Source organism: Rhineura floridana, chromosome 1, assembly GCF_030035675.1.
Source record: "Rhineura floridana isolate rRhiFlo1 chromosome 1, rRhiFlo1.hap2, whole genome shotgun sequence".
Lineage (NCBI taxonomy): Eukaryota > Metazoa > Chordata > Lepidosauria > Squamata > Rhineuridae > Rhineura > Rhineura floridana.
In genome coordinates, this window is record NC_084480.1 from 13,090,980 (window position 1) to 13,114,991 (window position 24,012).

General features: G+C 42.9%; 1 protein-coding gene across 1 annotated transcript in view; it reads right to left on the reverse strand.

The window, feature by feature from the left end:
- Nucleotides 1–23,383, reverse strand: part of LOXHD1 (lipoxygenase homology PLAT domains 1) — a 225,390-nt gene extending 202,007 nt beyond the window's left edge. Inside the window, exons 1-4 of the mRNA XM_061636319.1 lie at nucleotides 22,960–23,383; nucleotides 14,471–14,585; nucleotides 3,795–3,875; nucleotides 1,219–1,403 (exon numbers count right to left, since the gene is read on the reverse strand). Of these exons, the coding sequence (XP_061492303.1) occupies nucleotides 1,219–1,403; nucleotides 3,795–3,875; nucleotides 14,471–14,585; nucleotides 22,960–23,383 (805 nt within the window). The remainder of the gene's footprint in view (nucleotides 1–1,218; nucleotides 1,404–3,794; nucleotides 3,876–14,470; nucleotides 14,586–22,959) is intronic.
- Between the last annotated feature and the right edge of the window lie 629 nt (nucleotides 23,384–24,012).

Below are 24,012 nucleotides of genomic sequence, written 5' to 3' on the forward strand. Positions count from 1 at the left end.
GCACGTTGCTGGCTGCATCGTCACAAACACCTTGTCCAGATCATCAGGCTGCATCAACTGAAACTGATCCCAAGAAGTTGCAGCAGACATTGCACTGGACACCTCACTGGGGACTACAGTAGATGGGGATGGGGCATCAAGACTGCTATGGGCTATGGATGCGAGCAACTTTTCCCTCAAAGTGCCTGGCAAACAATTCACAGTGGGCCTCCAAAGGGTCTAAAACTCCATTTCCTGGAGCTGATGTCAACAGACCCTTGACAATACGGAAAAGCTCCTCTTGAGGCAGAGGAGTAGGCCTTCTTCGCTGCCCTCACTGTCACGCAGTAGGCACAGTTACATTGTTTTACTTGTGCCCCGTCAGCCTCACAGTATTTCTTTTGCCACTTGCACTCTAGCTGTCGTCCGGCCTGTTTCATTTCCCTTAGTTCACTTGTGTACCAATTAAACTGGTATACAACTAGCCTAAGTGTGTAATGTAAATCGCAGAGTAAACTACAGAAAAGGCCAATGCTTGAAGAAGCAAGATCGGTTATACGTTTACTCCTACCCCCAATCCTCCACAGAGTACATAGAAACATATAGAAAGCTGCCTTCTACTGAGTCAGACTACTGGTCCATCCACCTCAGTATTATCTACACTGACTGGCAGCAGCTCTCCTGGGTTTCAGACAGGGAACATTACCAGCCCTACCTGGAGATGCAGCCAGGGATTGAACCTGTGAACTTCACATGCAAAGCAGGTGTTCTACTACCACTGAACTATTGCCTTTCTGCAAAGAAGCAGAGTAGAGTAGACATCTTATACTGCAAAGGTAACATCTCAGGAGAACCACTACTAAGATCTGCCAAAGAAAGGCCCAGTTTGGCCCTTGGCCAATGTCAGCTCTAGGTTTTGGAGGGCCCTTGGGCATGACACCCTATATGGGTCCCCATCCCCCAGTGAGCCTACCCTCTTAACTGCAGCAGGTCCAGGGGGCCCTCATCATTGGGCCCCTTGGTTAGGTGTGGGCCCTCTGCAGAAACCCAATCATACTGATCCTTGACACCAGCCCTGTCCTTCGCTTCTGTAAATTGCTTGATAGCGTTATTGCCCAGGACTTAATTTGTTATCACATTCCTTTCATCCTATAACCACCACCACCACCCTATACCAGCTGCCCCATTTTGGCACTGTTCTATATCATCCTAATTTCAGCACCTTACAGAATAATGTACCTTTGGGAACATCCATGGGGTTGAGGCTGCCAATCAGATCTCTGACATAAAGTCCGTCTCCCTCATCCTTACTCAGCCAATTGTTGCATGGGAAATAGAATCGGAGGTGAGGCCTGTTCATGTCCGTCACTATCACACGATCCAGAAACCAGCTGGCATTCATTCCCGTGTTGTCATGCTCAATTCTGCCCACACAAAACAGAAGTGGAATGAGGCTCATGTTTGGGATTTGCTAAATCTTCAAATTTAACATAACAAGTTGGCAATCCATTTCTCAGCTCTGTTGACAAACTGGGGTTCTTCATTATACCAATGCTCTGATTTAATCAGTTTCTTAATTTCTTGATTTAAGTGCAACTTTAAAGCACAGAAGGATCTCATCCAGTCATACACCCTCCAAGAGAAACTGGCTAATCTCAATCACCAAGGGATGGGCTACCTGAGCACACACAGTGCACAGTAAAACTGTGGAATTCAGTCCCAAGAGAGGAAGTGATGGCCACCAACTTGGATGGCTTTAAAAGAGGATTAGACAAATTCATTGAGGATAAGGCTATCAAAGGCTACTAGCCATGATGGCTATGCGCTGACCCCACAGTTGGAGGCAACAGCTTCTGAATTCCAGTTGCTGGAAACCAAAGGAGGAAAGAGTGCTTTTGCATTCAGGCCCTACTTGTGAACTTCACACAGGCATCCGGTTGGGCATTATGAGAACAGGATGCTGGACCAAATGGGTCATTGGCCTGATCCAGCAAGGCTCCTCTTGTGCTCTTACCATGATACTGTAATGGGGGAAAGGCACTGGCTCAGTAGTAGAGCATCTGCCGTGTGTGCAGAAGGCCCCAAGGGCAATCCTCAGCATCTCCAGGCAAGGCTGGGAATGACCCCTGTCTGAACCCCTGGAGAGCTGCTCCTGGGCAGTGGAGACAATGCTGAGCTAGATGGTCCAGTGGTCTCAGGTACCTTTCTGTATTTCTATGTTCTATCAAAGGGATACTGCATATGTGCTCAAAAGCTCATCACTAGGGACCAAATATAAGAATTCTGGCATTTCCAGTCAAGAATTCAGAGTGGGTGGGGATTCTACTTCCTAAACTTCTGGCTTGGTAGTGATACCATGAGGATGTAAGAGCCTGGCTTGTTGACATCGGGGTCCTTTTAGCCCAGGATCTTGTTTCCACAGTGGGCAGCCTAGGAAGCCCCAAAACAGAACATGAAAGCAAGAGCACTCCTCCTGTTTGCCCCTCTGCCAGCAACTGGCACTCAAAGGTATAGAATCATAGAATAGTAGAGTTGGAAGGGGCCTATAAGACCATCAAGTCCAACCCCCTGCTCAATGCAGGAATCCAAATCAAAGCATTCCCGACAGATGGCTGTCCAGCTGCCTCTTGAAGGCCTCCAGTGTCGGAGAGCCCACTACCTCTCTAGGTAATTGGTTCCATTGTCGTATGATTCTAACAGTTAGGAAGTTTTTCCTGATGTCCAGTCAAAATCTGGCTTCCTGCAACTTGAGCCCATTATTCCGTGTCCTGCACTCTGGGATGATCAAGAAGAGAAGAGAAGGTATGTATGCTACCTCTGAACACAGAGATTAGAATTCAGCACAGTGCAGGAATAATAAGGGGAAGGGGAGGTGGATCCTAAAAGACATTCAGAAGCCCTGTCTCCTTCTTGACCCATGTTCATTTCTGCCTCTCCCAGGAGCCTCCTCCTAAGCCACACACATCCCTCTTGTGCTTAAGTGCACTGCAAGGAAAATCAGGCCTGCATCAGTGGGCGGCCAAGTCAAGCACTGACTGAGGGCCTCTGCAGCTCAGATGGGCCCCTGATTGACCCCTCCTTAGGCTGGGAGAGTGGATCTCCCACTCTATGATCTGCACCACCATCAGGCCATGGGGCTCAGCAATGCAACACTGCCATGGATCACAGAGCGTGAGCTCCTTGCTCCCAGGAAACACCTCCCATGCAGGCAGCACATGCTTAAACAGGCCCACCCCATCCACCTCCTGCATCTCTGTGTCAGTAACTGGAAGGGCTCCACTTGGCTGGAAAGTCCCCTTAGCTAGTGTGCATGGGCTAAAAGACAGGGGTGGGGAACCTTTTTCAGCTTGACGGCCACATACCCTCCTGGGCAACCTTCCAGGCGCCACAAGCCAGTGGTGGGCAGGGCCAGAGACAAAAGTGGACAGAGCAACAACTGTGAATCTTACCTTGGTACAGTAGGCTCAGTTCTTCACACTCATGCACCCCACTCTTCCAGTCAAGCCAGGCAAAAACACTCAAGGAAAATGTGAAGGAGGGCACACCTGGGACGAGAGGGTGTGGTGGAAAAGGGGGCTGGGAACTGCAGCTCTGTGAGGGGTAAACTACATTTCCCAGGATTCTTTGGAGGAGCCATATGCTTACATGTATGATGTGGTAGTGGGAGGAAGGGTGGGATTTAAATTATTATTAAATTACTGTTATAAAAATAATAGTAATAGTAATAACTACTACTACTACTACTACTACTACTACTACATAGTTAATCATTGCATCTCCTCCCCTAAAATGAAGCCCGGTGGAGATAAACTAACCTTATCTTCCTTATTGTTCCAACGTTGTTGATTCTGACTCGAAACACATCGGTTTTGCTCCTTTCAAAGGCAGAGCTGCTCCTGAAATGCACACATGCCCCCAAAAAGAACATTGCTTGAATAAAGAAGCTGACAATGATAAATTGAGAGTGATTTGCACATGCATTTACACCACACAGCTGATTTATCCCTAGATGATTTCAACCTAAGTGTGGGAGGGCTGCCATTATCTATTATATTATAATGCACAATGGTGGCAATTATGCCTCTGGCTCCTATTGGCTGAGGTGATGTGATGTACTGTGTTAGGATGTTTGTGATCATTCTAAGCCTGAAAGAATGAAAGAGGCAGCATGGCATTCTCACAGACAGTCTCCTCTGAGGGAAGTGAGTGGTCACTCTTGTGGAACAGACACTTCAGGCAAGGGGCCATACTGCGCAGGTCTTATTCTTCTGCCAGTGGTTTTTATTTTTGTTTTTTTTTACTTAAAAACAACATTGGCTGGTTCAATCAAGAGAAGGGGAGAAGAGTGCTAACAAGTGAAGGGTGTTCGTAGCAAGCCAGAGTAGCTGAAGGAAGCTGTACTTACTGGAAAGAGAAGAAAGGGCTTGAGGAAGCAAGGATCAGTGAAGGCATGGAGTAAAAGAAAGAGAAGCAAGGAAAATGTAGTGCTATCAGAAAGCATCGGTCTCATGTTTTCAAGGGTTTCACGACAGGCAGAAATCAGGTTATGTAACAGGTTCAGCTTTCCCCCAGACACTGCTAGGAAGAGGTGCTGATACATTCTTGTTGGTGTGCAGCTTTTAAAAGCATAGAAATCTAAGGCATGGGACGAAACGCTCACACCGGTTTGAATTGGGGGACCTCTTCCAGTGCAATCCCATGCATGTCTACTCAGAAGTAAGTCCCATTAAGCTCAATGGACCTTGCTCTCGGATACTGTAAGTGTGTACAGGATTGCAGCGTTAGTCACAGTGCAACACACCAACTTAAATGACTGGTTGCTTTTTACTATGCTCTTTATTAACAGCAACCTGAACACTGGTGTTTATTATTATTAATTACTACTACTATTACTACTCCCCTCGCTGGATCGTCACCTTGTAGTGGTGAGTGGGCTTGTAGGTTCTAATGAACCCTGTGAGTGATGCCGTCGGGAGATGTACTCCCAGCAGGGTCACCCATGGCAGTAAGGTCAAGGGAGAGGAACCAGACAAAGAACGATCCAAGAATGTCCTCAACGGCAGAACGGGTGGAGGATAACAATGTGTATGTTACAACAGCTGTGAATGCAGATGAAGGATGCAGCAGATAAAAGACTTCCAATCATCATGGTATCCATGCCATTGGATCAAAGCCTTTTTCTGTCAAGATTGTGTGCTGATCGTTGTGCACCGATCTCCCCACGTAAAACAAATTCACACATAGGCGTCTTCCAACCAACCTTATTTTGGAAGACAATCTTACTTGGTCATGAGTGATTGCCAGTACTACTACTACAACAACAACACTCCTCTCACTACTACTTTAACATGTGGAAGGGCAGGATATATTCATTCTTCAAAATAAATAAACACATTAAATATTAAATAGTCAACTTTGTCATGTGTTCTTTAATATCTCAAAAATATGCCCACACTGAGATTTTAGTGATATTCATATTTACCGGGTGATATCCAATAATAGTCAGAGTACATGCATTGAAATCGATGGACTTATGTTATTTAAGTCCATTCTTTTCCATGGATCTACTCTTGAGTATGACTTAACTTATTATCACCCATTACTGGCATTTATAGTGCAATCCTGTGTAAGCACACTGAGTTCAACGGCGCTTTCTTCCCGGCAGCGCAGACTGGCTGTTCCAACGTCAATGGGGCAGTGACCTGCTCTGGGTTTTAGTCTGAATGTTCAAGGAGCTGTCTAAGGTGTGGAACCTGTTTTGGGAATATATTTCAGCACCTTGGACAGCTTCTTGAAGCTTCTTGGACTAAAACCCGGAGTGGATTCATTGCCCCACTGACATTGGAGCCACCAGTCTGCACTGCTTCCAGATGCTCCCTCTGTGCTATGAACTAGGTGTCTTCACGTGAAGAGAAACTGTGGAGGCTGAGAAGGGCACAGAGCAGAGCTTGGAAAAGTTACTTTTTTGAACTACAACTCCCATCAGCCCAGTTCAGTGGCCATGCTGCTGGGGCTGATGGGAGTTGTAGTTCAAAAAAGTAACTTTTCCAAGTTCTGGCACAGAGGCACAGAGAGTGAAGGTTTGGGCTCTGTCTTAGGGTGCTAACAGCATTTTGGAGTGCTGGCTGCCGCCTTGGAGACCTAATGAGGGAGCAGCAGACTTTGGCTGTCTGTTGGAGTGTTTTTAAGCCCTTTGCCTCCACCCTCACTGAACCTGCATAGCAAACAAACACAGAAATTACAAAATGTCAATAAGCCTCCAGTGACTTCCTTTCCAAAGGGAATCAAGCCTGGATGAGGGCTATGCCCGTGGAGCTTCTCACCACTTGGAAAAGTGGGGCAAAAACAGCAATAATATAAATGCAACGGAAGCACAACGTTGAATCTACTTTGGGGGACCTCCGGAATGGATGTTTCTTGTTGTGATGAGCCACATGGGGCCATGCAAAGTTGTGTACATTTACATGAAAACCTATTGCATTCCAACAACAGGATGATTCAAGAGACTGCAGCATGCCTTGTTGAGAACATTCTGTCAAGTGCGTCACCAAAATGCGGGGAGGAGGGGAATAACATTGTCATGTGCTAGTTTGCCAGCATGCAGCCGTGAAAGGAAAAGTAACAGAAAAGCGGTGTGACAATCAGGAAGGTACCACCTTTAAGGCAACGCACGGCATTTTATCTGATTTACAGCATGGAGCAAAACAGGGGTATAAAATGTCATGCATTTTGCAAGGCGTGTCATCCGTGAGCACTCTGAAAACAGCTCGCTGGGAGATACATGAGATCCCATCCTTTTGCCATATTCTGTGAACAGCGGGACAAATTGTAGGAGCTGTCATGCTCTTGCTACCCCTGCCGCTTATGGCATTTCCAAGAGAAATTGATTGATCCATTACTACAGTCAAACACCAGCAGCCTGGCACTTATAGGTGGGAATAATTTTCTCCTAGCTTTTGTTTTTGTAGAGTGACTTATGGTTAGGAGGCCATGGGGGAGGGAAGAAAATGAACTGAGAGCAAATGGCCAAACGATGGTCTGTTTAGAAAGAATTGCAAGCTACTGTTGCACCACTTGGGAAGAAAGGGTTTAAGTCAGAAAGACAGTAATCTCAATCTCCAAGCAAGATTCCCAGCAAAATTTAAAAGCCCGTTCTGCGTCATCCAATGAAACTGATCAGGAAGAGATTTGGGACAAACATAAGAACGTATGTCTTTGCATGACACATAATAAATGTGTGGTTATGGCCACTGGCTTAGATGGATTTAAAACGGGGTTAGGCAACTGTATGGAGGATGGATGTATTAATGGCTATTTAGTCATGAGGGCTACATGGAACCTCCATGTTCGGAGACAGTCTTGTAGAAGTTGTTGAGGATATAACAGGTGGGGAAAGCTGTTCTCTTCATGCACTGCTTGTGGGTTTCCCACATGCACCTATGTTTTTTCTATAGGAGAAAATAGGGGGGAAATGATTTTCATTAATAGAATGGCAAAAGGAAAAGGGTTAATTCTCCCTCTCTCCACACTGTAGTCCTGATCTGGAGTAAATTTCTCCTGCTTCTCCACAGCTGCTATTTGTAAAAAAATTCCAATAAGCACAGATGCGTACAAACACCACCGTCATCTAGGGGTGTGGGAGAAATTCAGATCAGTTTGCATTGTAGCACAAACCTACACGGGGCTGACTTCCTGAAACAAGATGTGAACTGAAACGCCGCTATCCATTTACATCCGCATTTCTCTGAATTTTGCAATGCAGTTCTCCAACCAAAACAACTTGTGCAAAAGTGTGCATAAAAATGCATTCTCTTCATGAAAAATAACATGCAAAAAATGCATTCGTTCATATTACGGAAAAGAATTTGCTTGCAAAAATGATCATGAGACAAAACTGCATTCCGAAATGTGTATTAGGAGAAATGCGTGGCCTCAAATGCAGACAAATCGTTCATGCGGACTTCTCCCTCTCTTTTTACGTCAGGGGATGGGGAAATGAGGCAACCTGAATTTAAGACTGGCAAAATGAGAAATTGGGTTTGGGACAGAGTGAGACACATGGATAAGACCGGGCTGTGCAAGTATTCCTTATAACACTTAACAACTATGTCAATGTTACCAACACAAAACATTCAGCCTCAGTGTGCACAGCCAGTGAGCTGGCCAAACGTATAGGTCCTCCTGAGGAATAATGGCCTGAGTTTGGAAGCGCAAGAGTTTTTAAATGATACCCGCACTCCCTCTTCAGCCTCCCAGAAGGAGAACACTTGCAGCTCAGTGGGAGAGCATCTACCCTGCATGCAGGCAGTCCCAGGTTCAATCCCCGCCGTCTCCAAGTAGGGCTCAGAAAGACTCTGGCCTGAAAACCCTGGAGAGCCCCTCCCAGTCACTGTAGATAATACTGAGCAAGTTGGACCAACACTCTGACTCAGTATAAGGCAGCATCCTATGTTAACTTGGAAGAACATCTCGCTTTTGGGGGAAGGAGCTCACTGGTAGAGCATCTGCTTGGTCCCAAGGTCCCAGGTTCAATACTAGGCATTTCCACGTAGGGCTGGGAGCATCCCCTATCTGAAACCCTGGAGAGCCACTTCCAGTCACCATGAACACAAAGCTGAGCTGGCTAAACCAACGGTCTGGCTCCGCAGAAGGCAGCCTCCTATGTTCTTAAGGGTAGCCCTATGAACTATCGCTGCCGTTCTTTTTCTACAGGGGACTCTTGGCACCAGGGCCCATGTCTTCTGTTCCCAACTGTTCTTATTCATTGAGGGAACAACCTTGTATAAATGCTGTATCTTCCATCCTCCCCACCACACTGTTGCTGTTGTTAGGTGCCTTCAAGTCGATCATGCCTGCCATTTCCAAAGATGGAGAATTACATTTTTGTATGTTTGTTGGGGTTCTTCTTACTTCTTTTCTGTATTATTACTACAGAGAATGTAACCTAGAAACTTATATTTCTCTCATTATTCATCCTAGAAATCTGTGTCAAATTTTGTTGTTGTTGTTGCTATGTGCCTTCAAGTCAATCACGACTTATGGCGACCCTATGAATCAGCAACCTCCAAGAGCATCTGTCATGAACCACCCTGTTCAGATCTTGTAAGTTCAGGTCTGTGGCTTCCTTGATGGAATCAATCCATCTCTTGATTGGCCTTCCTCTTTTTCTACTCCCTTGTTTTTCCAAGCATTATTATCTTTTCTAATGAATCATGTCTTCTCATGATGTGTCCAAAGTATGATAAACTCAGCTTCATCATTTTAGCTTCTAGTGAGAGTTCGGGTTTAATTTGTTCTAACACCCAATTATTTGTCTTTTTCGCAGTCCATGGTATGTGCAAAGCTCCCATCCAACACCACATTTCAAATGAGTTGATTCTTCTCTTATCTGCTTTTTTCACTGTCCAACTTTCACATCCATACATAGAGATCGGGAATAGCATGGTCTGAATGATCCTGACTTTAGTGCTCAGTGATACACCTTTGCATTTGAGGGCCTTTTCTAGTTTTCTCATAGCTCACGCACCCTATAAAGCTAAGAGGTTGCAGCATCCTTCTGGGGGTATGTTGAGATCTATGGATAGGCAGCAATGCAAAAGAGTTAGGAACAGGAATGTAAATTTAGTGTTTGACAAATTCCTGCTTACCCAGGCATTTGGTGGCTGAAGGGGACTGTTCCCGGCAACCTGAAGATCACTGATGAAATTATGTTTTTAACTCTACTTTATAATATTTTATCTGTATTTTAGAATATTTTAAACTGTGCTTTAGAATGTTTTTAATTGTAATTATGTTTTGGAATGTTATTAACCATTTTTAGTATTTTTTTTCTTTTTCTTGTTAATTGTTTTTATGTTTGCCACCCTGGGCTCCTTTGGGAGGAAGGGTGGGATATAAATTCAATAAATAAATAAATATACTCAACATTTATTCACCCTAATAAACAAATGGAGCCTCCATGATTAGAGGCAGTGTACCTCTGATTATTAGATTGGGGGGAAAGCAATGGTGGGCAGGAGGGTGCCTTCATGCCTAGCTTTTAACTGGAAATTATTGATGGACACTGGAGCAGATGGATGTTTGACCCACTCCAGCAGGGCTTTTCTTATGTTCTTCTAAAAAGCTATATACTACAGCTAAAGGCAAAGACTATAATTAAATCCTGCTACATTGTTCTTAGATCTGGGGGTTCTTAAATCTGAAGGGGAGGAATGAACTCTGTGGGGAGGACATTAGAGGAAAGCTGGTTCCTTTCAGATTCTCACCATCACCGCCCCCTGCCCTGCTTACAAAACATCACAAACATGCACCAGTAGTAAACCCTTCTCATGCAAAAGGATTTTTGCACTTTTGATTCACAAGGAGTAAAACAAGGAGTTTTATTGGTTTTAGGTAGTGTTTTTCTTTTAATGTTTGAATGCGTTTTAATATGTAACTTGTTTTAGTTTTAAATTTTGTTGTAATTGTTTCTGATTCCTTGTTTTTATATATGTTTATGCTGTATTTATTATGAGATTTTTGAGATGTTTTTTGTATTTTTATATTTTGTTGTACACCGCCCAGAGAGCTAATGCTAGTCGGGCGGTATAAAAATCTAATAAAATAAATAAATAAATATATGGTATATTGTTTGTTTTTTAGACTGCACACTGCTTAGAGATTTTTTAAATATTAAGTGGTGTATAAATGCTTTTAAATAAAGCAATAATAGGACTTCCTCTTCCACATGTTCCAGAGCAAAGGATAATGCAGAAAGCTTCAGAGTGGACAGTCGCAATTCATAACTTTTAACAGTAGGTCCTATACATGTTTACTCAGAAGTTAGAGTCATTGAACTCAATAGGGCTTACTCCCAGGTATGTGTGTATAGTATTGCAGCCTAAACCACGGACTGCTGCAACTGGGAAGGTTCAATTCTTTGTCTCCCTGCCCCCCCATAGGATGACTTAAGTCAATCTTTGCCAACCTGGTATCCTCCAGATATTAAACCACAACTCCCATCTGCCCCAACCAGCACAGCCCTGCTGTGCATAAATCTGTCAATTTCTAAGGATGGGGAAATCTGTCAATTTCAGTTTCTCTCAATTTCTCATGTTTGCCATCTTATATTCGTTTCTCCACATTTTTGCAGCAATTTTGCAATTTATTCTTTTTTTAAAAAAATCTTCATGAAAATTCATCAGCATTTTAGTGTGTGAATTCCTCCTGAAAACACATTCTTATGTGCAGATTTCATTAATATACACATTTTGCATCACTTATCCCTAATATAATGAACTTTTCATGTCATTTTCACTACTATATCCATTTTAATGCACTGTTTTTGTTTACTTTCCACTAATATATGCATTTTTGTACACATTGTTTGGTTGGAAAACGGCAACAAAATATTCAGAAAAGTGTGAATTTTGAAGGATGGCTGTGTTTCAGTTTGCATTTTGGTCTGAGAGGTCTCAATTAGGTCATTTCTCCTTTAACTACAAACAAATGCAAATTTCTATCTCTTCCCTAGGTAGAGCAAATGGAAATTGTAGCACAAAACATCTACAGAACATGAGATTGGTGACAGCTTAGTGTAATGAATGTCTTTGAGTATTCTCAAAAATCTCTACCAACTTCAAGTTCATTGTCACAAATTTATTTATTTATTTATTATTTGATTTATATCCTGCCCTTCCTCCCAGCAGGGACCCAGGGCGGCAAACAAAAGCTCTAAAAACACATCAAAATATCATAAAAACAGACCGTAAAATACACCAAAACAAAACAAACATTTTTTTAAAGCTTTAAAAAACATCTTTTTAAAAGGGTTAAAAAATGTATTGTTTTTTAAAATATATATATTAAAAAGCAATTCAAACACAGATGCAGACTGGGAGAGGTCTCAACTTAAAAGGCTTGTTGAAAGAGGAAAGTCTTCAAAAGACTTGGGCTCCTGCTGGGAGGAAGGGCGGGATATAAATCAAATAAATAAATAAATAGGTGCTGAAAAGATAACAGAGATGGTGCCTGCCTAATATTCAAGGGGAGAGAATTCCACATGGTAGGTTTTACCACACTAAAGATCCACTTCCTATGTTGTGCACAACGGACCTCCTGATAAGATGGTATCTGCAGGAGGCCCTCACCTGCAGAGCGCAGTGATTGACTGGGCACATAAGGGATACGACAGTCTTCCAGGTATCCTGGTCCCAAGTTGTATAGGGCTTTGTACACCAAAACTAGAACCTTGAACTTGGCCCAGTAGCAAATGGGCAGCCAGTGCAATTCCTTCAGCAGCAGGGTGACATGTTGGCGATACCCTGTCCCAGTGAGCAGTCTCGCTGCTACATTTTGCACCAGTTGCAGCTTCCAGACCAACCTCAAGGTCAGCCCCACATAAAGCGCATTACAGTAATCCAGCCTGCAGGTTACCAGTGAATGGACAACAGTGGTCAAGCTATCCCAGTCCAGAAATGGCTGCAGCTGTCTTACCAGCCGAAGCTGGTAAAAGGCACTCCTAGCCATGGAGGTCACCTGGGCCTCTAGTGACAAAGATGGATCCAGGAGCACCCCCAGGCTATGGACCTGCTCTTTCAGAGGGAGTACGACCCCATCTAAAGCAGGCAACTGACCAATTATTTGAACTCGGGAACCACCAACCCACAGCGCCTCTGTGTTGCTAGGATTCAGACTCAGTTTATTGGCCCTCATCCAGTCCACCACTGAGTCCAGGCAGCGGTCCAGGGCTTGCACGGCCTCTCCCGATTCAAATGTTACAGAGAAATAGAGCTGGGTATTGTCAGCATAATGCTGACACCTTGCCCCAAAGCTCCTGATGACCGCTCCCAAGGGCTTCATATAGATGTTAAACAGCATGGGGGACAAAATGGTACCTTGCGGCACCCCACAGCACAACTGACAAGGGCCCAAAAGATAGCCACCCAATGCTATTCTCTGAGAGAGACCTTGGAGATAGGATCGGAACCACTGTAAAGCAGTGCCTCCAATACCCATCTCACCAAGCTGACCCAGAAGGATACCATGGTCAATGGTATCAAAAACCGCTGAGAGATCAACTAAGAATAACAGGGTTGCACTCCCCCTGTCCTTCTCCTGATAAAGGTCATCCATCAGGGCAACCAAGGCCGATTCAGTCCCATAACCAGGCCTGAACCCAGACTGGGATGGGTCAAGATAATCTGTTTCATCCAAAAGTACCTGCAACTGCTGCACCACAACCCTCTCAGTCACTTTCACTAAAAAGGGAGTATTTGCAACCGGTCGGTAGTTGTCACATACCAATGGGTCCAGGATGGGCTTTTTCAGGAGTGGTCAGATCACCACCTCTTTAAAGGCGGTTAGAACCACTCCCTCCCGCAATGATGCATTGACCACACCCTGGATCCACTCGGTCAAGCCCCCTCGGCAAGCTTTAATAAGCCAAGAAGGGCAAGGGTTGAGAGGACACGTTGCTGGCCATATATGGCAAACAGGTCTGAAATTTCACATATCTCCTTTACCATTCCCATATTATTTGTCTTTGTAAGATTTTCATGTTTGAGTCGCTTCATTGTGGAAAGAAGATCTTTTGAGGGGAAAACTTAAAATAGTTGCAGGTACCTCTTGTCAAAACTGTAGAAATGGAGAAAATGTGAAGTTATGGTATGAGATTGGCATTTTCTGAGACACATTTATACCCAGAGGAAGCCAAGCAAGCACAGTGAAGAGCCTGACTCTACACGATCCTACTATGTCTACTCAGAAGTAAGTCCTACTGAATTCAATGGGGCTCATCCCCAGATAAACCGAGTTAGGATTATAGCCTAAACCAATCATTTAGTGATTCAGATCCACAGAGGTTCAACCACCCCAGCGTCTGATTCACATAGCCCTCTAACTCCAGATGTGGGTCAAGTGAATCTGTACTCAAATTGGTGGCATGACAAAGAGGTCATCTAGTCATTCAGCCATTCACACAGCTCACCTGTCAGTATGCATGGAGGTCTGTACATTTCATATCTGCCTCATTGCCTTGAGCCTATTAGTTCTTTTCCCACAACCTTTCCCACCAGTGTAACATTCCCCAAAGCAGAGTTATGTAAAACCATAATCTCTCCTACTGACAGTTAAGCAAATAACTGTACCCTGCACTTCAATGCACTTTAGAGTGGCTCAGTTAACTATGGTACCCTTTCTGGGAAGCCACAGAATTGTTGGGACATATGTTAGATGAGGTTTGATATCTTTGAATGAGGGGCAAAGGGAGGGTATAATGGCTCCTGAATGGACATTTCAGAACAGAGTGGTAACAAGATGATTAACACATTTGTGTGTGCGTGCACTCTCAGGTTATCTATGCAGGTGTCATTTGATTTTTCTCACAGGCTTTGCATGCATTGAGAATATGCTCCATCCATCAGTGAATTAAGGTATTTTGCAAACCAAAAACACTTGCAGTAGCTTACTTCAGGGAATGCAGCTGAGCTCACGGAATCCCAGAGATACTCACTTGCTGGTCAGATGGGCCTTTGGCGTAATCCCGAATTCTCCAAAGAGAGTAACAAAGACATTAGCATCAGTCCCTGCTCCTCTGACATCTCCTGTCACCGTCACCACTTCATAGACTGTGAGGACAAAGTACAGAAAGGTTATGAAACCAGCAGAAAGAATAGATCTTACTGTCAGAGGGGATCTGGAGCTTTAGGTCAAAACGGACCCCGACATCATTTCAGAGTAAGTGCAGGGCCCAATGCAAAGTTCTTTTCAACATCAATACGCCCGACTTGTGCAAATATAAAAAGAAAGCAATTGGGACTGCTTCTCTGATGTAGAAGTATGGATGGACAAATCTGTCAATTTGAGTTTCTCTCCCTTTTCTCATTTTTCCAATCTTGAATTCAGTTCTCCACCTTTCTACATCAATTTGCAATTTTTAAAAAAAAAAAAAAACCCTCATGAGAATTTTTCAGCATTTTAGTGCAAATTTCTCCTAATAAAACATACTTTTAATGCAGTTTTAAAGCACACATTTTTGCCAGCATTTCCCCTAATAGAGTGCATTCTTGTATGTTGCTTTCCCTAGTATATGCATCTTTGTACACATTATTTGTACACAATTCAGAGAAGTGCAAATTCTGAAAGTTATTTCTGTTTCAGTTCACATTTTGGTTCAAGAATAATAAATAACCTAGTTTCTCATTAAAATGAAAACAGAATTGAATTTTCCCCACCACCACAGTGATTAGCCTTTCTCCATTATATGAATCGCCATGAAAATTAAATCAAGAGCCACATGTAGTCCAAGTGTTGCATCCCAGAATCCCCTGCAGCCTTGTAAGGATTCTGGGATGCAGCTATCTGAATGTGCACAGCTTCAGTGGCATCCCTAAAAACACTGTCCCTCTCATGGAGCCATTTCTCTTGCTTGTGCATTCAGGCTGGTCCTGCCTCCTTAGCAGCACATGCTGTGAAGCCTTGAGTCGGAGCCACAAGGTCCCGAATGCAAGCACTACAGTGGTCTTAAATTCTGGCAAGAGACACTCTTTTGCTGAATGCAAACATTACATCATGCCACAGTTAAATAAGCTTAATTATGGTTTGGTTTGATACGTGCATTGATGAACCATGTTTTGGGGACTGGTTGGCAGACTAGAAGCAAATGTAAACAATGGTTTGTGGCTGTGCAAACAATACTCTTCTGTGTGAGAGACAAAGGGGAATGTCTTTCTTTACATTGTGCTTGCCAACCGCAGATTTTTATAAGTCCTCGTATTAAAAATCATGCCTCTTTTTTTAAAAAAAAATCTGCTGCTCAATGAATTGGGTCACTATCAAGTTTATTTTTAAAAAATGAATTGATTAACCAAAAAATTCAATTAAATGTTGCAGTCCTAATAGTAAGTTCATTGCTTGTTTTGGACAGGGCTCTTGAAATAATTGACAAATTATAAAAATTATGAATGACTGTCAACCCTAGTTGCTCTCTGTGTCCCATTTAGCCTCAGCACATAAGGGCAACGCTCTCTCTACAGCCTCTTATATACTGTATAGCCCAGCCTTTGTCAACCTGGTGCCCTCCAGAAGTTTGGACTATGACTCCTATCAACCCCAGTCAGCATGCCTATACTAGCTGGGGCAATGGGAGTTGTGGTACAAAACATTTGGAAGGCACTAGGTTAGCAAAGGTTGCTCTATCCTATATTCACAGACTGAAAGACTGCAGCCTAGAGGAGACAAATACAGAAATTCCCTGGATTTCTTTATGTGTGATCAGCCACTGCAAAGTCAAATGTTATTTCTGAGTCATCACCTGAAGAAGGCCTTCAGTTGTTTGGTGTCACAGCTAGGAGCAAAACATCTATCTCCCTTTCAGAAGCTGGGGAAACACAAATCTTGGCTTCTTCACAGCAGTGGCAGATATTAGTTCAGAAACTGACAGATCTTGTGATTTAATTTGAATTTGTGCTGCAGGGAGGGAAAGCCACCATTTAGGTAGGGAGAAATAGAGGGCTGTATCAAGCCAGTGTGGTGTAGTGGTTAAGGTGTTGGACTACGACCTGGGAGACCAGGGTTTGAATCCCCACACAGCCATGAAGCTCACTGGGTGACCGTGGGCCAGTCAATGCCTCTCAGTCTCAGAGGAAGGCAATGGTAAACCACTTCTGAATACCGCTTACTGAGAAAACCCTATTCATAGGGTCACCATAAGTCGGAATCGACTTGAAGGCAGTCCATTCCCCACTCCGTCATTCCAAATCTGCTTATTCTGTGTCTGCCAGAGAGATGCCACGTCCAACATGCAGATATCCAGGTTTAGGAATCTGTGCGCCAATTGCACTGTGCTAATTTGATAGTTGACCATGCTGTCCCCCACCCTCTTTGCAAACTTAAAGAGGTACAACGAAAGAACAATGAACACAGGTTCAGTTAAGGATAGATGAATCTTCTGTTTTGGTTTCTCATTTGTCCGATCTTAAATTCATGTGTCCACATTTACACATCAATTTGAAGTTTTGTATGTTGTTTTTGTCTTTTTTTAAGTCCCTATGAAAATGCATCAGCATTTTAGTGTTCATTTCTCCTAAGATACGCATGTTTCTATGCAATTTTGCCTAAGATACACATTTTTGCAAAACATTTTCCCTAATATAATGCATTTTTCATGTTATTTCCACGAATATATGGGTTTTTTTTTTTACATATAAGCATTCTGGTACAGCTTATGGCCAGAGAGTTATACTGCAAAATGTGGAGAAATGCAAATTTTAAAGGATGGCTGTTTCAATTCTTATATTAACATAAGAACATAAGAAGAGCCTGCTGGATCAGGCCAGTGGCCCATCTAGTCCAGCATCCTGTTCTCACAGTGGCCAACCAGGTGCCTGGGGGAAGCCCGCAAGCAGGACCCGAGTGCAAGAACACTCTCCCCTCCTGAGGCTTCCGGCAACTGGTTTTCAGAAGCGTGCTGCCTCTGACTAGGGTGGCACAGCACAGCCATCACGGCTAGTAGCCATTGATAGCCCTGTCCTCCATGAATTTGTCTAATCTTCTTTTAAAGCTGTCCAAGCTGGTGGCCATTACTGCATCTTGTGGGAGCAAATTCCATAGTTTAACTATGCGCTGAGTAAAGAAGTACTTCCTTTTGTCTGTCCTGAATCTTCCAACATTCAGCTTCTTTGAATGTCCACGATTTCTAGTATTATGAGAGAGGGAGAAGAACTTTTCTCTATCCACTTTCTCAATGCCATGCATGATTTTATACACTTCTATCATGTCTCCTCTGACCCGCCTTTTCTTTAAACTAAAAAGCCCCAAATGCTGCAACCTTTCCTCATAAGGAGTCGCTCCATCCCCTTGATCATTCTGGTTGCCCTCTTCTGAACCTTTTCCAACTCTAGAATATCCTTTTTGAGATGAGGCGACCAGAACTGTACACAGTATTCCAAATGCGGCCGCACCATAGATTTATACAACGGCATTATGATATCGGCTGTTTTATTTTCAATACCTTTCCTAATTATCGCTAGCATGGAATTTGCCTTTTTCACAGCTGCTGCACACTGGGTTGACATTTTCATCGTACTGTCCACTACAACCCCGAGGTCTCTCTCCTGGTCGGTCACCGCCAGTTCAGACCCCATGAGCGTATATGTGAAATTCAGATTTTTTGCTCCAATATGCATAATTTTACACTTGTTTCTATTGAATTGCATTTGCCATTTTTCCACCCATTCACTCAGTTTGGAGAGGTCTTTTTGAAGCTCTTCACAATCCCTTTTTGTTTTATCAACCCTGAACAATTTAGTGTCGTCAGCAAACTTGGCCACTTCACTGCTCACGCCTAATTCTAGGTCATTAATGAACAAGTTGAAAAGTACAGGTCCCAATACCGATCCTTGAGGGACTCCACTTTCTACAGCCCTCCATTGGGAGAACTGTCCGTTTATTCCTACTCTCTGCTTTCTGCTTCTTAACCAATTCCTTATCCACAAGAGGACCTCTCCTCTTATTCCATGACTGCTAAGCTTCCTCAGAAGTCTTTGGTGAGGTACCTTGTCAAACGCTTTTTGAAAGTCTAAGTACACTATGTCCACTGGATCACCTCTATCTATATGCTTGTTGACACTCTCAAAGAATTCTAATAGGTTACTGAGACAGGACTTTCCCTTGCAGAAGCCATGCTGGCTCTGCTTCAGCAAGCCTTGTTCTTCTATGTGCTTAGTTAATCTAGCTTTAGTAATACTTTCTACCAGTTTTCCAGGGACAGAAGTTAAGCTAACTGGCCTGTAATTTCCGGGATCCCCTCTGGATCCCTTTTTGAAGATTGGCGTTACAGTTGCCACTTTCCAGTCCTCAGGCACGGAGGAGGACCCGAGGGACAAGTTACATATTTTATTTAGCAGATCAGCAATTTCACATTTGAGTTCTTTGAGAACTCTCGGGTGGATGCCATCCGGGCCCGGTGATATGTCAGTTTTTATATTGTCCATTAAGCCTAGAACTTCCTCTCTCGTTACCACTATTTGTCTCAGTTCCTCAGAATCCCTTCCTGCAAATGTTAGTTCAGGTTCAGGGATCTGCCCTATATCTTCCACTGTGAAGACAGATGCAAAGAATTCATTTAGCTTCTCTGCAATCTCCTTATCGTTCTTTAGTACACCTTGGACTCCCTTATCATCCAAGGGTCCAATCGCCTCCCTAGATGGTCTCCTGCTTTGAATGTATTTACAGAATTTTTTGTTGTTGGTTTTTATGTTCTTAGCAATGTGCTCCTCAAATTCTTTTTTAGCATCCCTTATTGTCTTCTTGCATTTCTTTTGCCAGAGTTTGTGTTCTTTTTTATTTTCTTCATTCGGACAAGACTTCCATTTTCTGAAGGAAGACTTTTTGCCTCTAAGAGCTTCCTTGACTTTGCTCGTTAACCATGCTGGCATCTTCTTGGCCCTGGCGGTACCTTTTCTGCTGTGCGGTATGCACTCCAGTTGAGCTTCTAATATAGTGTTTTTAAACAACTTCCAAGCATTTTCGAGTGATGTGACCCTCTGGACTTTGTTTTTCAGCTTTCTTTTTACCAATCCCCTCATTTTTGTGAAGTTTCCTCTTTTGAAGTCAAATGTGACCGTGTTGGATTTTCTTGGCAATTGGCTATTTACATGTATGTTTAATTTCGTATGTTTAATATTGTATTGAAAAGTGTGAATTAGGTAAGTTTGCCTTTAAATGCTGAATCAGATTTCTCCCCCATTCCTGGGTTCAGTATTTTAAGCACAAATTTAGCTCACTCTCTCATTGAAATCAACGGGACATAAAACTGCTCATCTTTCACTGGCATTGTGCCCCAAGATCCATCCATCCCCCATTTTACAATTCATACTTGGTTGAACATGTGGATCCCTGAGTCTAATTAAACATGGCCCAGTACAAATCATCAAAATGAACAAATCCAGTCCTACTTAAAGTCTTGGCATCAAATAATCTATTCCAATTACAGCTCCCATCAGCCCTAGTCGCATGGCCAACAGTCAGGGATGATGAGTATTACAGTCCAGTTCATCTGGAGAGCACCAGGTTGCATATCCCTGCAGTAGGACATGAGGACTTAGGTTCCACCACGGCTTCGTGAAAAGGTCTTTTTTCAAAATTTAAAACACTTAGGGTTGCCAGGTTCAGGGCCTGAGACTGATCCTGTATCTTTAGGAGAAGAGAAAGTCAGCCAAGTGCAGGTGTTCTTGCAACACCGTAATGGGAAAAACCACAAGGTGGAATTCTCCCTTCCTCCTGCACACCTTTTAAAGATACAGAAGACCTCTTGGTTGCCAGGCCCAGCTTCCAAGAGGTCTTCTGTATCTTTAAAAGTTGTGCAGGGGGAAGGGAGAATTCCACCTTGTGGTTTTTCCTATTACAGTGTTGCAAGAACACCTGCTCTTGGCTGACTTTCTCTCCTAAACATATAGGAGCAGTCTCAGGCCAAGAACCTGGCAACCCTAAAACCACTGCATGAAACAGACCTTACAAAACTACAACAACTGCATCATAAACAACACAAAAGCAAAGGAATGGTTTGCATGTAACCTAATATCTTGAAATGTATCATTCAGAAATAATGGAGACTTCACCTATATTTTTGTATAACTGTATTTTGCATTTGCACAGTCAGCCCTCCCAATCTTGTATATAACAAATGATTTTTGACATAATTTGGCAAAACCCCAAATTCTATAAAACCATTGTGATGCAGAAGGTGAAGAAGATTTCTTCCAATAATATGCAGTGACCTTTCAGTTCAAGGGTGGGGAACCTGTGACTCTCCAGATGTCGTCGTTAGACCAGATCCCATCAGCCTCAGCCAGCATGGCCAATGTTCAAAAATGATGGGAACAGGAGTCCAATAATATCCAATAATAAACATTCCCTGTTTTGACTGATGCTGTTAATAAACTAATTACCACCACTACATCAGTCTTTTCCAATCATTTGGCTTAAGTTATTGCATGCACATAACCCATCTTCAGCAATCAAATACCCAGTGATCTTCTGATCTGCTCAATATAAAATAAGATCATTTGGTTCAAGGACCTAAACTAGTTCTGCTTGGATATTTAAAGAATATAATCCCAGAAATGGATTTGGAGGTAGCAATTAATGTTTTAACTGCATAATCATAGCTAAAAATTGGAAAAAGAGTACTGCACTATCTTTTACTGAGTGGATTGAGAAAATGTCATCCACTGTGATAATGATTAAATAAATGTATTATAAGAAAAATGCAAGTTAACCAAGGCAGACTGATTGAAAAATGAGCTTTATTTTTAATGTTATGGAACAACGTATCAAGATAATGTACAAAGCAAGATGCTTTCAATTTATTGTAGTCTTACATATATGTGAAGCTTAAGTACTATTGTAATGTATAAGTTATGAATAAAAAAAATAAAGATCATTTTCCAAACTTTTTGGGAGCAGATCAGAGAGCAACACAATAAAGCCACACTTGCTTTTTCAGAACTACCCAACAAGCCTGAAAAACAATGTGTGAATTAATTAGTAAAATGCTCCTCTTTGTTTCCCTCGTTACTGAATGCAGCCCATTTTTAAATACATATCCCCTTACAAGTATTCATTGCTAGTAATGTGCCGATGAAGGAGCACCACTTCCTCACTGAGTCACTTTGGATATTTTAAGTTTGCAGAAGGCTTGATCCTAAAGCTAAGTGTGCAAAAGACCATATGCCTGATGCTTCTTGAAAGCAAGGCTGGGGCTGAACAGAATTGCATCCTGCAGGCAAGATGGATTCTTCCACGTTTCAGAGTTCTGTCTATTTTAAAGAAATCGACAAGAATAGAAGGCATGAAGCCTTAACACCCATCCAGAACACCTAGGGAAGCCAAAAAACCCAGCTGTGGAACTGAATGCTTCCAAGATGTGCAACGATGCCGCAAAGGCAAGGCCAAGAAGCACATGTCCAGTTGAATTAGAAGGCAAATCTGTCCAATGAAGTACAAAACCTTTGCCAACCTATTGCCCTCAAGACATTTTGGACTACAACTCCCATCAGCCCTAGCCAGTGTATGCTGATACATTAAGCTGATCTACTGATTTGTGATGTATTTCATACTTGTTTTTTGAATGCAGTAATATTGTTGATTTTACACTGTTCAACACCCTGATTTTTCTTCTTAATATTGGTGGGTATAAATTTTTTTGCAAATAAATAAATGATCCTCACATGCTGCCTGGACACAGCCTTTGAGACTTTTCCTATGTTATTCTCCCAAGGGAGTGATAAGAGCGGCCTACCATAAAAGGTTGTCATGAGGTTTTGAACTTTATGTTATTGTTTCACGTTACTCTCTGCTTCTCTAATTTGTTTTTTTTTAATGTGATCTTAATTATTTATTTCTTTTGCTGCTGTTTGTTGTTTTATCAACATTTTGGTTGTTTTTGAATGCCGCCTTGGGTATTTTTTTATAGAAAAGTGGCTTTTAAATATTTTAAATAAGTAAATAATTAAACATAGCCTGCGTCCTCAATGATCATCACATTTGCCCCTTGTTACCTTTGTTTTCCTTCCCAGTCTCCACTTCATTGTCAGCCCAATTGTCAAAATTTAGCTTGTAAGCTACTTGGGGCAGGGAACCTCCTTTTGTTGTTGTTGTTGTCGGTGGAGGTGGTGTAAAGCACCATTTTATCAAGCTATTCCATTTTGTTCCACTTTTCCTCCAAGGAACTCAGGACAGCACACATGATCCAATCCAGCCCCACCCTCCATTCTATGCTCACAACAATCCTGTAAGTTAGAGGAGGCTCAGAGATAATGGCTGTCCTAAAGTCACCCAGTCAGCTTAGAGGCTGAGCAGGATTTGAACTGAGGCCTCCAACCAGCAACTCGGTCCACTGCGGCACCCTGAGTCTGTACATTGCTATATAAATCAGGCATAATTCAAGAGGCTTTGAGCATTAGTTCAAAAGGACACCCTACTCAGCCCTCCACAGCTCACCTTTTTTCTTGTTGTACTCATCTTCGGTTTCGTGAGAAGATTCCGAGTGATAATCCCGAAGTTCCTGTTCATACATCTCTGCAAAATTCTCATCATCCTTTTTCTTTTTCTTCTTGTCTTTGCCCTTGGACTTCTTCTTCTTCTTCTTCTTCCCTTTTTTCTTTTTCTTTTTCTTCTTCTTTCGGCTAAAGTCATCACTATCGTCGTCATCATCACTGTCACTCCACTCCTTCTTCTTCTTCTTCTGTTTCTTCTTCTTCTTTTTCCTCTCCTCGCTGCTCTCATCGCTCTCGTCATCTGACGAATCCCTGTCTCCCAATTTCCTTTTTCTGTTCCTTTCATTGATTTCATCCTCATCCTCTTCCTCCTCATCCTCTTCCTCCACCTCCTCCTCCTCTTCCTCCTCCTCTGATGATCTACTCATCCTCTCCTCCCAGTTATCATCTACACGTTCTCTTCTCCTTCCTCATCCCTCCCCAACAACTTTTCCTCTTGGTCTCTTCCGACTTCCCACTTGATCCGTCTCCCCTTGATGCTCTCCGTTTGGTATTGCTCCCTTCTCTTCCGTCTCTTGGAAACGTGTCAGCTCCCCCAAGCTTCCCTACCTCCGTGCCTCTCTGGATCCCATAGATGGCCTCCCCTGCTTTCAATCAATAATCCCTCTTCTTTAACTCCCTTCGACTTTATCCCTCCTGTCTTCCCCGTTTGGCCAAAAAGCTTTTTCCTTTCACATCTTTCGTTTCCCCGTTCTGTTGCCTGGTCTCCTTTTCGGTTCCATTACTTATTCATGGGCCTGAGCAAAGTGCACCCTCCTCCTCCTTCCTTCCACCTTTTTTTTTTTAAAGAAGAACTTTCTTTTCCCCTAGATTAAATCACGCAACTGATCTCCTGTATCACACCTGGCCAATGAAAGTCAGGATCCTGTTGAATGTAGGTCAGGTGGGGGACACATCATGACACTTGGCCTGAGCACAGAGAGAGAGACTTATGCAGCAAGGAAAGTTTATGCTGTGTTCCTTGAAGCTCCACTTGTAGCTTCCAAAGGCTCGGGGA